Source organism: Aulostomus chinensis, chromosome 6, assembly GCF_037954235.1.
Source record: "Aulostomus chinensis isolate RoL2024-O1b breed Wild chromosome 6, RoL_Achi_v1.0, whole genome shotgun sequence".
Lineage (NCBI taxonomy): Eukaryota > Metazoa > Chordata > Actinopteri > Syngnathiformes > Aulostomidae > Aulostomus > Aulostomus chinensis.
Window position 1 is genome coordinate 23,271,395 of NC_141325.1, and position 16,577 is coordinate 23,287,971.

Genomic DNA, 16,577 nt, shown 5'->3' on the forward strand with positions numbered 1-16,577 from the left:
TTCTCCTAAATCTGCAGAAAGAAAAGTCCATATTTTTTTGTAATTCTAAATAGGTAGTATGTCACACAGAACTAACAGAAATGAAAAGGACAATTAAAAAATATATAGTTTCACAGCCACTTCACATAAAGTCTCACATGTTTGTGACTGTGTGTAGTCAAGTGAATGGAATGCCAAGCTGTTGGTTTTTTTAGCGGCTCTTGACAAAGTGAAGGGCTGTTTTTTTTTTTAAGATAAAAGGTCAAAATTCCAAGTTTTCCAAGAGAATGAAGTAGTTTTCCACATTCTCATCCTGCACAACCTCTAAATAAACCATTTCAAGATAAAGCACTGTGGAATTTTTAGCACTGTACATACCAACACAAAATCGTAACAAATCAGCCCCCCCCCCCCACACACACGCACACACTCACTCTGATGCAGACCATAGGGGGCATTCACTCCTCTTCTCTCTTCTGAACCAAACCATTCACTCCTCATCTTGAAGAGCAGTTAAGATAAAATAGACTCTAAGGCACATGACAATCGTAGGATATTGTAACCTGTGTTTAATCTCAGATTTTCCCCCAAAAAAGAATTTTACAATCCTTCTAACAGTGACTCTTGTACAACAACATAAATACTGTGCTGGAGAAAATGAATTTCCAAAAATTAATCAGTTTTTTTTCTCCCCATAGTCTCTTTCTGTAAACATTGAAAAATGCAAATCAAGTCTCCTCAGTTCTCGACAAGACAACAACATCAAAATAACAACAACTGTTCCAACTGTAAGGCTTGGCTGCCTCACTATGCAAATATTCTCTAACGGGCTCAGAGCAAAAGGAAATCTTTTTTCTTTTTTCTTTATTTTGTTTCCGTTACCTTCTCTTTTCTAATCCATTTAATGTTTGAAAGAAGTCAACTGTGCTCGGGTTTAGATCCAGGAGGGTGGGAGCAGAGGTGTTGTGGAGGAGAGGGGAGGAGGGAGGCTGTGGTGACGCTCTGTCCATCAGAAGAGGCTGGTCAGTGTGGTCTGTGATGGACTCCTGCACTCGTGGACATCCATGCCGCCTGGCACTGAGGTGAGCACAGAGGTTACTGTGGGCATGGTGGGGTTGGTCAAGTCTGTCAGGGTGGTGGGGGTGCTGGAGGGGCTCATGGAAGCGTTGGAAATCTCCGACGCCGGACCCGATGGTGTCCCTCCCTGCAGCGTGGAGCCGTCAGATGCCTTGTCCACCCCAGTGCTTTCCTGCCGCAGCAGATTCCTCCTGAATTTGGCCCTGGCATTTTGGAACCACACCTGCAAAAATTAAATATGAAATAAAATTAATAAAATATGAGTGAACTTTCCACCGCAGAAATCTTAAATTATGGCATGTTAATCCAAAGGTGTATCACTAACCCAAACTATTCTTACAAAAGCAGATTTGACGGGTTAAATTCACTGAGCGTTTCAAGCCACACAGATGGTTTTGGTTTTATTTATCCGGGTCAACAACTTTTGCAGCAAACAGTAATGAAAAATGACATTTAAAAACTCTACTGCGACATCTCTTTCCTCTCCAGTAGCATTTCCCCAGTTCACTTTTATGGGGACCACATCTTCGGTATAAAGTAGTAATAAAACTGTCCACCAAATGGTCTTTAGATTATCCAGAACAATCACGACACACAGGTGTTTTTTGGGGATTTTGCTGCTCCGTACCGCAAATAAAATTCAATCCTTCTCCATTATACTGGAGTGGAGTTAGTAATCTGAGACACAGATATCTCAAAACCAAATCTCAAACTATATTCAGGGCAGCATACCAAATAATAACAATATGTAATAAAATATTCTTGACAAAAGTACTGATTCATAGATTATGTTTTTAAGTCGGCCACAATCAACACTGATTCAACTTTACATCAGCTTCTACATTTCACAATAAACTTCTGGCAACTATTCTTGTTCATACACGTGTGTGACAATAAACTTGTTTAAATGTAAAGAGACAAAAAGGGGGAAAACAACACACTCTCAACATCGTGTACACGATGCAATAGTAGTCACCGTGAGACAACGCAGACATGTTGCTCATTCTTGGAGAATGAGCAACTGATTTAAAAGGAATTGAAAGTCTCCACCCAAGAAAAACAGCATCAAATATCAATCAAATATCTAAATAAGACAATTATTTTATTTATGTTTTCCAGAGACTTTTCCAGACTTTGTGAGAATGTGTGTGATGATTCTGGAGCGTGTATTTGTCAGGAGGAAAGCCAGAAGCAGTAAGCGCGTCCTAGCAAGAAGGTCAGGTCAGGTAGGGTAAGAGTTTTCATTTTAAGTTTTGTACCTGCACTTTCTGAAGGCTACTTCTAATCAGGGAGAGGACAAAACCGTACCATTTTAAGGCTATGCAGTAATGTCAGACACACATTGTAATATTTTTTTGTAACTTAGTGCACTTGGAAACCAGTCAGCCACTTCACTGAACTTCTGCATAGCCTTGCCTTGCCTTGCCTTTTCCACATCCATCCAACACAGCTCTTAACCACACATGTTAACGGGGCAGAGCAACAATTTGTCCAACTAATGTGCAGCACTTCTCTCTTTTTCAGGCTGTAACAGTAGCCTATTTATTACAGTATTCTTGTAGGTCCCGGATCTTTATCAATGTCCATGGGCAATCTCGTACTTTACAGCTTAACTAATCAATATCTTTTACAGGAACAATAGTTCAAATTAGTATTGGTTGAGAAAATGTCTGCAAAATTATCAACCAACTCTACACTGCCCCTGACTCTCATGGAGCATTTTAGCAAATTTATTGAATTGTTTTTGTTTATCAGCCTGCTGCTTACAGATTTAATTGATTGCTCAGACTCATTAGTTATTATTATTACTATCATTATTTCAAGTCATGGGAGACTTTCTTTTTTTTTTTTTGCAAAGTAGTTCATGTACACCTGCTCCTGTGCTCCAAACAGGAGATAGTGGGTGACATCCCAACATTTGACCTTTTCACACATAGGAAGTATATACAGTACAGTATATATTTTCGATATCATCCACCTCTTCTTAATTTCGAAGCTAGTAGTTCAAAAAAAATCAATGTGAGTTTCCAATGTGCACCTTTGAGCTTGCAGAGAAGTGTGGCGGGGAGGGTTTTCCAACTGCACGTTACAGTGGCGAGAGGCGAAAGTGCTGGATTTAACATCACCCACCAACAAAATGACTGCTAGGTCTCATTAAATATTTATTTTTTTCATCATTCTCTTCCCTTTCCTCTCTCTTTATCTCTGTCCCTCTCGTTCCTTCTGTATATCTGTCTTCCTCCATTATCTGTCTGTTTCTCTGCCCCGCTCTCCTGCTCTCTTTCCCCCAAACGGTCAAAGCAGAAGGCCGTCCCCACTGAGTCTGGATCTGCTCTACGTTCTGTCTGTTAAAAGGAAGGTTTTCGTCGCCGCTGTAGCAGGATGTGCTTGCTGATGGAGAATTGTTGGGTGTAAATTCATTGAAGGAGTGTGGTACTAGACCTGCTCTGATCTGCCGCTATAGAAATAAAACTGACTTGACTTGGCTTGACTAGACATTCCATATCATAAACATTCGGACTTTTCCCATATGTAGGATTTCCTGATTCGCCGACACAAAGTCTGATCTTACACATATCTACAGAGTAGCAAGTTATGCAATGTTGACTAAATAGCCGTGTGATCTGTTGAAATAAATGGTACTTATCCAAATAGGTTCTTGCTTCATGAAGGAAAGTTTAACAGAAGAGGACCCCTCAAACTGGCGTGAGACATTTCGCTTTGTTGGAACTACACAAAACCTCCATCCATTCACAACTCAACAGCTGCGTTATGGTGTGGACCATCTTCCCACATCATCTCTACAATACCCATCCCCACAGCCTCCATCCGTCCATTTGTCATTCTACTTTGTGAAGGGCACACACCATGAACATTTCCATTTGTCTGTTTTCAGATGCTCTGACTAGAGTCAAGGAAAAATAAATGCAACCAGGGCCAGCGTGTTCTCACCCTGTGTGCACAACTTTATGTCTTAAAAGATAAATACACAGCGGGAAAAAAGGTGGTGGCAGCAATGGAGAAACAAAGCTTGTTCTATGTTTGGACAGATAGCGGAGGCTGTTGTCATTGATACTATGAAAAGAATGGAGCTATCTTTTTGTGTATGCAGATGATTTCTGTTCATTTTGATTCAGAGAACCCTGGAGGCCCTTAATACCAGTTTTGGAATCAGCATTTTCACCATTCTCTGAGCTTCAATTTCACACACTTCATCATTTCATGTTATTCTGTAATAAAAAGTAATGTGCGAGCTGTGGAGTGATGCGGCTGTGGTGGTCTGTGCTATGCTGAGTGTTGGAGCGTGTTAGCGATGGAATCATGACGGAGCCATGGGAAACAGGCGGAGGGAGAGGCACTTCAGCTGGAATACCAGGCATGAAATCCTGAAAGCATCAAAGCAAAACGACTGCTTTGTTTTTTGTGAGCGTTAATTAAAGCCGTAGCATGATTTCTTTCTGAGAAAAAATAAAAAAAAATTCAGAAACCTTTTTGTCTCATTTCTTCTTCTCAGTCCCCCAGATAATTTGCTGCTGTCTTCTGTGGAAATCAAATGCTTTGTTGTGCTTTCTCTTTCTTCTTTTGTACCACACAGCTTTTAATTTCCATCCCTCAGTCCTCACCATAACGCCACATTGTCCACTGAAATAGATTATATTTTATCCCTTTAATGGCTTTGCTTTCAATTCCAGGTAATTTGGCATTCTTAAATAAACATGTATTGAGTTTCAACTGTTTGAGTTTCATTAGAAATTTGATGTCTTTTCAAAGAGTATCCAATTCACTTAATTTTTGCTGAATTTTTTTTTTTTATTAAAATGTAAAAAGAAAAAAAAAATACAGTGTGATTTTGCTCAGCTTCTGTTTCCTGATAGTCCTCCAAGAATTTTACTGGAATAAAAACATTAAAAATAAAGCTGCCAATTTGGCTTCTCTCAGGAAAACCTCACTTCATATATTTTACACTTGATACAAGAATGATTTACCTAACATGTGCAGTTCCTTCAAACAGGTTGAAATTATTCTCATTTCCTTTGAGTTAAAGAAAATCTGTTTTTTATTCACCTGTAAGACTCGCTTGGTGAGGCCGGTTTTCTGCGCGAGCTGCTTGAGGTCCTTGGCGTCTGGATTGTGGTTGATGGCAAAGTAGGACTTCATGGTCCTCAGCTGGTGGTGCTTGAAGGACGTCCGCATGCGCTTGGTCTTCTGACTGGAGCTATACTGGGAGTCCCGGTCCATCGACTCGCCATCATTCTCGTTGCAGCTCAATGCTGCATGCAAACAAGAAAGCAAAGCTTATATAAAACAAGAACTCCTAATTTTCTTCCTTTATTAATTTCCTGCTTCTATTAGAAGGATGTTTTATTGCTTTCTAGGTCCTGCAATTCTCAATCAATGACATTCCATGTTAATGTACATGGAAGCAGCTCCAAATGCTTATAATGATATTACATACTGCATTTTACAGATTATTAATATACTTACTTTTAGTTTTAAAAACAAAATCAGTAAATTTCCCCAAACTTTGCACATCAAGTGAGACTGAAGCAAAAATGCAGAATCTTTCCAAGTACTTCTGATTACACAATACTTTTCGCACTTTGGTGAGATAAAAGGACTTGGTTTTAAGACAGTATGAACAAATCTAAGTCCATAATGCAAAGGAGTTTCATTCATGGAGACTTAAGACACATCTTACCCATCGAAAACAAACAAACAGGACAACACATCTGCTAAATGATGTCATGAAATGTAAAGGGAGCTGAACCTCGAGGAGCAAAAAACAATCAAAAACCAAAAAAACATACAAAGACAGGATTAAACAGAAGTTGTTGTTTTTTAAATGCATGCTTCAGGCTGCAAATTTGTTACACACTTAACAGTTCTTTTTTTCAATCATTGAAATGCTTAAAATCAATCAGATCTAAATTGACACCTAACAACCAAACAGCTGTTTCTTCCAGCTGCAGATCATTTTTCTCTCTGCACCTTGTCTGTCTCCATCTTCATCTACTAGGAGGAGGTGCTAGCCAGGCTTCAGCAAACACACACACACGCACGCACGCACGCACGCACGCACGCACGAACGCACACACACGTATTTCTCCCAGTCTGCAAAATTCTTGGCATTGGCTAAAGTGTTGCTGCATGCATAACAGTTCGTGTTCAATATCCGAACCCAGCAAATGATGAATATGAAGTGAGTGAAAACCATCAGAATAACACTTCACTTAATTAGCCCATACACACCATGCAGAACAAATGCTGCTTACTAGCCAGAGCATATGCTGCAGCGTTTTAACAAAAAGCAGTCTGTAGATGGTTTCATGCAAGTCTCCTTGCTCTGCCTCTTATTCACAGTGTTGGGGATGTCCTAGGGATGTCCTGTACGCTCCTCCAGGTCGCCACATGTTCTCCAGTGATTTGTTCAAAGCTGTTCTGGAAAAGCTTTGATGTTGTTTCTGGCTGGAAACAGAAGAGGGCGCACTGCCTCTTCACTCCCCTGGTTTTTCTTTAGCAATGCATCAGAGTCTGAAAGGTTTCTTTTTTCTTGTTCTTTTGTTTAATTTACTAAATACTCACAATGACAGGAAGCTATGTTATGAGACTGGTAATTACTTGGCTTCTTCTTTTAATTCTCTGATTAAATATAGTGCCCTGTGACATTCTAGAAATTCAAATTTCTCTGTGGATGGTGAAGATAAATCATCTGACTTGTTAAGGATGACAGTATCCAAAGTGATTCTATACAATAAACTAAAAAATAACTGTGTGCAGGAGCAAAAAAGCATAAAAGCAATGCGTTGAAAGAATTAAAACTGAAACTGAAGAATTGGAAACTTTGCAGGATATTTGATTGAAATTGTTTTTTTTATCAAAGGGAAGGCTTATCGTTTTGGTTCTATTCTTTTTTCCACTCTAGATTCTAACACACCAGAAACATTTTCTTTTTCCTGAGCAACCGGTGAATTAACTTATCAGGAAAGGCTCACAAACAACACAATCTTCCATTCACATCTATGTAATATTTCCTGTAATATTTATGAAAAAAACAAAGGGATGACCAAGGGATCTTTCTTGTCTCATGCTCCACACATATCACTGTGGTTCACTGGCAATCAGCTGGGTATTTGTTGTGTAAATCTGCTGATAGGTGGACAAACAACTAACTAGCTAACTTATTACGAACTAAAACATAGCCTCTTTTAGTGAGTAAGAAAGTAAAGATTCCGAGCAGATAGAGCTGTGAGACACTTATTGTATTCGCTGCCCTCTCTTCCAGTGAATAACTCATCAAATCACATTGATCTCTCATGGTACACACAGTTTGGCCCTGTCCCAATGCAAAAAGGCTCCAGCAGTGTGTGTGTGTGTGTGTGTGTGTGTGTGTGTGTGTGTGTGTGTGTGTGAGCGAGAGAGAGAGGGCGGGGGGCGGGAGATGGGGGGGGGGGTGTTAGGGTCTGCAGATGTCTATGGAGCCTGACAAGTGGAAAAGGGTGAAAGCAAAAGCCGGAACATCAAAAAAGTTCTCTTTTTAATCCCAAAGAGGACATGGGAGGCTCGACTTTCTAACAGCCTCACTGCGCTGAAACACAACCCAAAAACTATTAACTAATAAAAAAACAAAAAAACCTTTTCTGTCTTTCTTTTGTTTGGATTTCTTCAAGATTACAAGAATAATTTTGATAGTCTACATTCAACCCTTTCGGTCGCCTGCTTCGGTGTTCCCACTGGTATGATGTGATATATTTGCCTTCTGTTACAGTTTAATGGCTGTATAAAATAGTTGAATGACATCGTTGTGAAGCTATAAAAACCTCAAGTCACAAATCTGTTCCCTTAAAACTGCTTATGTTTTCAAGCCTGAATTTAATCCTTTAAGTATTCATTTTTACATTATGTTGGATATCTAAATCACTAAGGTGACCTCCAGTGAGTTTTTGTTTATTTATTTGTTTGTTTGTTTGTCTCCCCCCCCCCCCACGTGATGTTATTTTCTTCAAAGCATTTCTCTAAGGCAAAGACCTGACTGGACTGTTCATATCTTCATCTTAGCTTATTCATAAAAAAAATGTGTGGCCTCAAGATGAATATGCTGCTGTTCCTGCTGACAGGAAGCTCTATAGAGACTACAAATCTGAGAGTTTAAGGAACAAATAGCTTACATAAATCTGGGGAATTAATCACCGAATGTTACCAAAAAAACGCAAGAACTTTTGAAGAAACACCTTCAAAAAAAAAAAATCAGATAAAAAAAAAGAAGAATTTGTTGACGTTATTGTTAGATACAGCAGTTTATAGGATTATTAATAAATAAGGACCTTAGGTTAAAAATGGCGCCTAAAAACAATTAATCCACTGGGCGAAATGATCCCAGTTTGGACTTCCACCTCAAATGATTCAGTCCAGTGCTGTCTGATGAACTGATGAGCGGACAAACATAGTAAAACCCCCTGACTCTTCTTCTTAAGAAGCCTGCAAGTCTCCACTTACGCTGCAGAGTTTGTTTTGTTTTGTTTTTTTTAATCCATCAGTTAACTTTTTTCCTATCTACCAAATAGAATTATTTCTAATCAAAATACCACGGAGCAAGACATAAACAGGACAGACTAATTACGCATAAAATAATCATGATGTAAAACCTACATGAACATTGTCAATAGGAGATTTGTTTCTTTCTTTCTTTCTTTTTATAAACGTTCTTACCTGCGTTATAAGCAGCCAGCTCGGCACCTGGCCCGGGGCTTTTCCTCTTTCTGGGTCGGCCTTTCTGCACTGTCCCCACGCCGTTAAAATAGGATAGTCCGAGCGTGTTGGCCGGGCCCAGGCCTTTGTGCGGGACAACGTCCGCGTGGTTAAAATGTGTCTGATATTCTCCCTGGATGAGAGTCTCAAAGTGCAGCCGACAGTACACCAGACTGTCCTTCATACCAAAGTGGTCCCCGGTGGTCAGCATTTTGCTGCAGGTGGTGCAGGTGAAGCAGTTGAGGTGGTAGACCAGGTCCCGGGCCCGCATTACCATCTCCGAGGCTGAGATCCCCAGGTGGCATCGAGCGCATCTTTGCACCGAAAATCTTCTGCGGACAACACAGAAACCTCATCAGCGGCTGGACAGTGAGTTTTTCAGGCCTGCTGGTGTGTTGATGAGCCGCAGGCTGGAAAAATTACGCTGCCACGTGGTCCAAATGCAAACAACTCAACTTTTACACTTTCACTTTCCCTATGCGCCTCTGAGGTGTGGGAACCTTAAAGTTGGACTGACAGCACGAACATCTGACAATTTGCATCTAATCTAACAGATAGTAGCCAGTTAGCGACGTAGAAGGCGGACATTTTCGGATTTAAAACTGAATTTAATAAGTCCGTATTTAAAGGGCCAGTGGATAACAGCCTCAGGGTCAGTGAAGGTGGGTGAGGACGAGGGTCGCCCTCCCATGGAGACAATCTAACGCTAAAAGTAGCAACTCATTGATTGACTTTCACTAGAGACTAAAAAAATAGAGACACGAAAAAACCCACTTCTTTCTATCTTTCTCTCGTTCTGTTGTACTTTTCTAATAAAAGAACGCACGGATAATTGAACTTCATCTGGCATGAAAACAGCCATGTTCAAATACAGAATAATGAAATCATGAAAATATCAGCTCTTATCAATACAGAAAAAACACAACCAAAAAAAAAAAAGTACCATCATTTGACGGATACATTTTTGAGTAAAAAAATACTGTAAAGTAAAATCTAAAATTCTAATTCTGGAGTCTTGGAACTGTGGGGGGCTGCGCGCCCTCCTACCTGTAGTAGTCCTCCTTGCAGTAGATACTGCCGTCCTTGCTGAAGCAAGTGAGCTCAGACTCCAGATTGAGTTTGCACTCGCAGCACTTGAGGCAGCGCATATGCCACTGTTTGTCAACGGCCAGCAGGTAGTAGCGGTCCGCGATCTTCCTGCCGCAGCCCGCGCAGAGAGCAACGCGCTCAGCGGTCATGCACGGCATGGACTGCAGGTCAGCATGGAGCCACAAGGATGCATGGTGGAGGAAGATACACACAAATGTGTTTAGCATTGACATTGCATCATTAATACACACAACCAGAGTCCCTTTGCCAAATAATAAGTCCAATAATACCCTCACTATTGACACTACTCACTCACGATATGACAGATATACCAATTTAAATGATTTAAGATTTTTGAACAAATTCCACAACCTCGGTTATTAAGACGTTAAGAAAATAACGTGAGGTCCAGAACGCATTTTAGTTTAAAAGAAAATGAACAACTTTAAAACTTCCGCGCAAAAATTATATCAGAAATTGGAAATACTATAAAATATATAAATTAGAGTGATGAAAATAAAATGCAGACTCATTATTGGCGAGGAAAAAAATGACACTGCTATCTCAGGTTATTATATAAGTATGATTATTATCTTTTTTTAAAAATTCTTTAAGTACTCGAAATCAAAAGGAAATTGAAAAAAAAAAAATCTAAAGAATATCCATAAATGCGGTCGGCTCCATTTCCACAAATTTCTGTGTGTTATGAGTGGTGGAATTGTTCTAACAGTTATATTACAGTTAGCTGGTAAATTCACTAATAGTAACAACAACAATAATTATTATAATAATAAAAAACAATAAAAAGTGTACCTAAAAGTATTGAAGGTCCAATAATATAAAGAAGTTTATGTGACTAGACACACATTTTAAGGCCTGCAACACACAAACTTACACACACACACACACACACACACACAAACACACACACACGCATGCATGTTTACGTGCATGCCTACGTGCGTGCACACATGCACCACAAATAGAAAATAAATATTAGGAGGGACAACTTTCAAAGAAAGGTTTTCGCGACCATATAATTATTATCAATAATATTTCAGTCGCAATAATGCTGACTTTACATTGCACATTATTTTAATTTAATTCTACTGGATACAAGTATCGGTTTAAAGGAGAATAAAACAAGATAGCCTATCGCTATGACCGAGATGAAAATATTCAGTCAACTGTTAACATTTGTAATAATTTGAGTGCGGAAACACAATTTTAGTTTTTGTTTGCGAGTCGTTTTAAATGTGGTATGACGTGGGGTTGTGCTGTGCACGTTTAATTTGGAATTTCACATCCCTGAAGGACACATTCAAAGCAATGCACTGCTTAACAAGAGCTACATGTGAAATTTTGATCCTTGCATTTTATTTCCTGATTATTTCTTGCTTAGAAGCAGCAGAAGTTTTAGGTTCAGCTTGAACAGTGACTGAGGAGATGACAATGTTTGGCCTTCGCAGGGAAGTTTGACGGCTTTAGGGTCGTTTGAAACCAACTTAAAAAAAAAAGCCAACAACAAAAACAAGCTGGGGTGGATAGTTGCTTTGTTTTGTTTTGTTTTGTTTCGAACAGAGGACTCGCATGGCTGGAGCTACACAGCCCTGTCACATGTTTCCAGGCTGCCATGCTGTCTGCGCTAACAAGTCGAGAGGGCCAAATGAAGCTCTCCTACCGTCTCTGATTCCCCCATATCGATGGCTGAGCTGATGGCTGCTGACTCGCTCTTTCCTCTCCGGTCCATTTCTTCCACCACACCGTGCACGTCGCCTCCAGGGAGGCCATGGAAAAGCATCGTTGCCGCAGAGGGGAGGATGTTATAACTGTTCTCTTCGGTTCTACAAGCCAAGATGTCCATTAGAGGCAAAACTCTGCGCAATAACGCCACTCAGAATTCGGTCTTTTCCTTTCTTGCCGTGACAAGTGAGAAATCCAGATCAGGGAGGGAAAAATATGAGGGGAAAATTGGACACGTGTTCTCCACACTACGTATCATCTGCCAATGGAAACCGTTATCCGAATATCTGCAGCTCTCATTATGAATAAAGTGTGATTAATTCATAAATAAGCGCACAGTTTCCGCCTCTATTTCTGCATCAAAACCTATATTTTTCTCTACGGTGATATACTATTTCTTTGCTGTTATCTTTATGGATTTTCTCTCCCCTTCACTGAGAATAAACAACTATGGAAGCTCCCGCTGCGTGGGTCTCGGCACCGATGCCTCCTCCTCGCCAGGAGTGATATTTCAGGGTTGCGTGAGTCTGAGAGATAAAATGTACCCTTTACTGCAGAACAATAAGTAACTCTGTACAACTCAACGCCGAGCAGCTGTCTGGTCCTGTATTTCGAGAGAAAATATAAAACAATCCTCCGGAGCTGACAGTGAGAAAAGCTTCTTGTCCTCCTCCTCCAGGTTCAACAGTCCAACTTGATGCGTTTTGCAGCTGATTTCAAACTACTTTTGCTTGGCAGGGGGAAAAAAAGAAAGAAATTGAAACAAACAGCATTTGCTTTATAAAATCCCGCCGGCCTTCTAGATGAAGCGGCTTTCCTTTTCGGTAGTCTGTTTAGTTAGTGTTCTGTCTTAAGCCAAGGAGGCTGCATACATGTGCGTAACAGAAGAAGAGGAGGAGTTGGCTTTACGTTGACTGATGATAGGCGAGTGTTTGCTGGCCCCCCAAAACCGCCGATCCTCCTTCTCAGATCCCGGTTGGACTCCCTGCTCCTTATCAACGGGGCCCTGTTGCGTCACTACGCACCATTTATGTTCATTGGCTGTTCCACCGTCACCGAACTGTTTTGCTGTACTTTAACGACCGGTTTGGAAAAGCAAGCTGCCTTCGCCTTCGTTGCGCACGGAGTAGAGTGGCCGCGGACCACTCGGTGTTCAGAGAGAGAAGAGTCAGTGTAGAGGAAAGAGAGATGGAGTCCTTTGAGGTGCTGAAGGTGTCTGTGCGCACCGGAGAGGGTCTGCTGGGACTTTTTACTCAAGCGATTTCCACACAGAGGCTTCCACACTGCACCAAAGTACCGCGATTGCTGCTGCTCGCACTTTCTCCAAGGCACCGAGACAGATGGACACAAAGCATGCAGTCACAAAAAGGAGACGCACAGTTTGCAGTTGATAATGTTTATGTTCGATTTGATTCGTTGCAAACTGGACCTCACGCACAGACCTGAACTGAAAACGGAAAAAAGGCACTTATCATGAAACCTTATGTGAGAGGTGTATCGAACTGATATCTACATAGCCTGTGGGCCTATGGACATGTCGCTAAAACACAATGACACGAAAGAGACTAAATGTAAAAAAACCCCACAAAAAAAACCACAACAACCCACAACAAGAACATTAATTGAGGCCAAAGTGCCGATATTTCTCTTGAATTAAACCACAGGAGAATAAGAATCGACAAGTTTATTCTGAGCGAAGCGTGATTGCAATTGTTAAATGTGGTTGAAAATAATTCTGGCACATGAGTGTCATGTCACTATCTAAGATCTTTGACCAATATTATGATTATTATCAGTGTTATTATCATGATTGATATGATTATTAATATTATCAGCATTATTATTATTATATTGATGTAAAAAGTATCTCGTGAACCTGTCTAATAGTCCCGTGTAACCCAGCGGTTTCGTTGTGTTTCCACCCCAGACAGGGAGCAGTTTCATTTGCAGCAGCGTGATGCTGAACTGATCCCGGATCCGCTCATTCTAATTAGCTCTCTGCTCTTAATTGGGAGGGGGAGAGTGGACCTCGTCATCAGAGGACGTGTTTGAGCACCGAAGGAGAGGTTTGATCTTGCACAAAAGACTGTAGTTACAGCGGTGTTGGAGAAAATTACACGTTATCACATCACCGCTTTGGCTTTTGTTATTTGAAACTGAATTCAATCCAGCTATTAGTGAAATGTTAAAAAAGAAAAAAAAAACATTCAACCCTTCCAACCAATTTAATGCATCCCTAATAATAAAAAAAACACATTTCCGCAAAAATTCCGTCATTTTGCCCTTCTTAATGTTTACCAAAAATAATTTTATTCTTATTCTTTCAAAAATACCTGCCCCCCCCCCCCGCGCGTAAAAGCTCACGTTTAGGCTATTGTGAAGTTTTATAGCACAAATATGATGTTAAGCTCCTAAATCCTTATGCAAATCAACCCTCTGTAATACCCTTAATTGAATACATGCATATTTATCATCCGCGTTTTCTATCTGCTATAAGGCTGGGGTTATACATTAAACATAGCGGCAGCGGGCATGTCTGCGGGCGTGTATGAAATATGATATTAGGTGCTGGTGTAAGATTAAGGGGGGAAAAAAATCAGTTTGTGACTGTTTGTATCAAAAGAGCCGGACTGGTTTGTTTCTGGGATTTGACTTAAGTGCCTTCTCAGGATGATGAAGGCCACGTTTACTCTGAATTTAGAGATGATTCATGCAAATGTTGGTGGAGGTCCGGACTATATGTTGGATTACCCTCTGCAGTACTGTATGTGTTCACAATATACAGAGCCGAGGGAGAGAAGAAAAGTCATAATATAATCATTAACAACAGTATTGAGTTTGTTTAGGCAGAGTTCCTTAAAAGGTTACAATATCTAATTTATTGATGGTATTTATGTAAAATTAAAAAAAAAGAAGTACCATATGACGTGCTCTCTCTCTCTCTCTCTCCCTCTCTCTCTCCCTCTCTCTCTTTCTCTCTCAATTTCTGGTACACGCTCACTTTTCTTAATGTCTTTATGGGGGCAGCAGACTCACATCTTCAGTGTTGATCTCCACTGTATTCAGTGTATCAAGAGGAAAACCATGTATAAAACCATACGTATACTGTAAATGTCAACAGCTAAATATTCGAAGGGTTAAAGGGATTATTTTTCTCTGCTCAGCACTAAACAGAGTTCAGATGGAAACAAACGTTTCAGTCTAAATGGCTGTAGATCTAAAATTAATGATGACATGACGAGCAAAAGGGTACAGACTACATCCACGTTAAAGCTCACCAGCTATGATCAGAAATTAGTTCAAGTACTTGTATGGTTTGAGTGGAATAAAGTCTAGTTTTAGTATGGATTTTCCATTTTCAGTATTCACAAAGGGAATGTGATCATGAAAGCGTGGTTTTAAACTAGTTCCAGTATTTTATATCTGGCCATGGAGGACAGTCCAAAAAAAATGATAAGTAGGCTCAATCCAGGGCAATTTTATTGTTTCATATTTGTATCATTTTTTGCACAAAAATGATCAACTGCATTGAATCTGTGTTAATTTAACCTTAGAACCACAACTCACATGAGTGGATTTATGTTGTTACCAACTTATCACCCATAAAATCCCCTTTCAGCAACCCTTATTACAATATATAGTATTTTTTTACAACCAAAAGGCCAAAGGATTCTAGATTACCAGCCTGAATTGCACAAGTTTGAGCAGATCACAAACTTAAACCTCTAAATTGTGGCAGATAATTGCATCGTTTCCGATACTTCATGTAGTAATTCAATTACATTTCCTGTTAATTGTTTTACCATGAAGGTACAAATGATGTCAGTAATAAAATTTGCATTCATGTGGATGCCTACAAGCAGTTATTGCCCTCAGGTTGCAAGACACTACTTTCTCAGATATGGTACTTTTAACTGTAATAGATTGCTCGAGATTCAATCACACCTTCTTCAAATCAAGTCCGACGTTGTCTAATTGCTTCAAATGTCCTATTTTCCCTAAATATAAACAAATAACAAAACAGTGTCTCTTCAAAACTTTTCTCCTATCAGGTATAAATTGCTTTCTTGAAAAACTTTTGTTTTGGGATGCAAGACTAATGAGAATATTTGATGCATTATTTCTTTGCTTTTTATGAGATGAAAATGTATGAGAGTGTCAGCTTGTAACAGGTGCCGTTATGTACACTGTAAAGTTGTTGTTTAATTGGGTTAATGCAATAACAACATGCCAGAGTGCATGCACTCTATTAACCGCTGAAAAACTAACAGTGTGAACTGCTATCTTTAGCACTTTGTTGAAAATATATGCCCTTTTGTGTGTGTGTGTGTGTGTGTGTGTGTGTGTGTGTGTGTGTGTGTGTGTGTGTGTGAGTGTGTGTGTGTGTGTGAGTGTGTGTGTGTGTGTGTGTATGTGTGTGTGTGTGTTAGAGGGGTGGTGATGCTGCTTGTCGACGACTAAAATGCTGATGCAGCTCCGCTTATTACTCCTTGTCCTGTAATGATTTCCAAACAAGGCAGCCATCAATAACACAAATCTGCATTTCTCAGGAAAAACATCACCCTCGTCAGGCTCCTGGCATCTTTTTGATCTCCCCCCCATTTTTAATTGTATTCTGCATAAAGGTAGAGGGAAGCTGTCGGGTGTGTGGCTTTAATGGGATGCTGCCGTGGAAGTGGGGAGTGGGTTACGCGTTCTCTGAGGAGAGCTCCGCTGTAATTAAGAAAGGGAACAAAGCAGAGGAGACTAAAAACACATGAAAGGGAGGAAGCAGATCACCTAATCACTGTATGTGCACCATCCACAGTCACTGGCACACACACACACACACACACACACACACACACACACACACACACACACACACACAAACACACACACACTTTTAATGCTTGGAAGAACCACACAAGCAAGTGCTCATGAGCATAAACACACAGTGGGTC

General features: G+C 40.2%; 1 protein-coding gene across 2 annotated transcripts; it reads right to left on the reverse strand.

The window, feature by feature from the left end:
- Positions 1 to 371: 371 nt before the first annotated feature.
- lhx2b (LIM homeobox 2b) lies at positions 372 to 12,587 on the reverse strand. 2 transcript variants are annotated; one of them, XM_086205445.1, is made up of 5 exons: positions 11,573 to 12,587; positions 9,850 to 10,052; positions 8,764 to 9,131; positions 5,122 to 5,327; positions 372 to 1,279 (listed from the first exon to the last, which is right to left on the reverse strand). In XM_086205445.1, the coding sequence occupies exons 1-5, from the start codon at positions 11,753 to 11,755 to the stop codon at positions 989 to 991; spliced, it is 1,251 nt and encodes a 416-aa protein (XP_086061571.1). In that variant the 5' UTR covers positions 11,756 to 12,587; the 3' UTR covers positions 372 to 988. The 2 variants fall into 2 exon arrangements, with proteins under 2 accessions (XP_086061571.1, XP_086061570.1); XM_086205444.1 differs by having other exon boundaries at positions 375 to 1,279; positions 8,764 to 9,134.
- Positions 12,588 to 16,577: the final 3,990 nt, after the last annotated feature.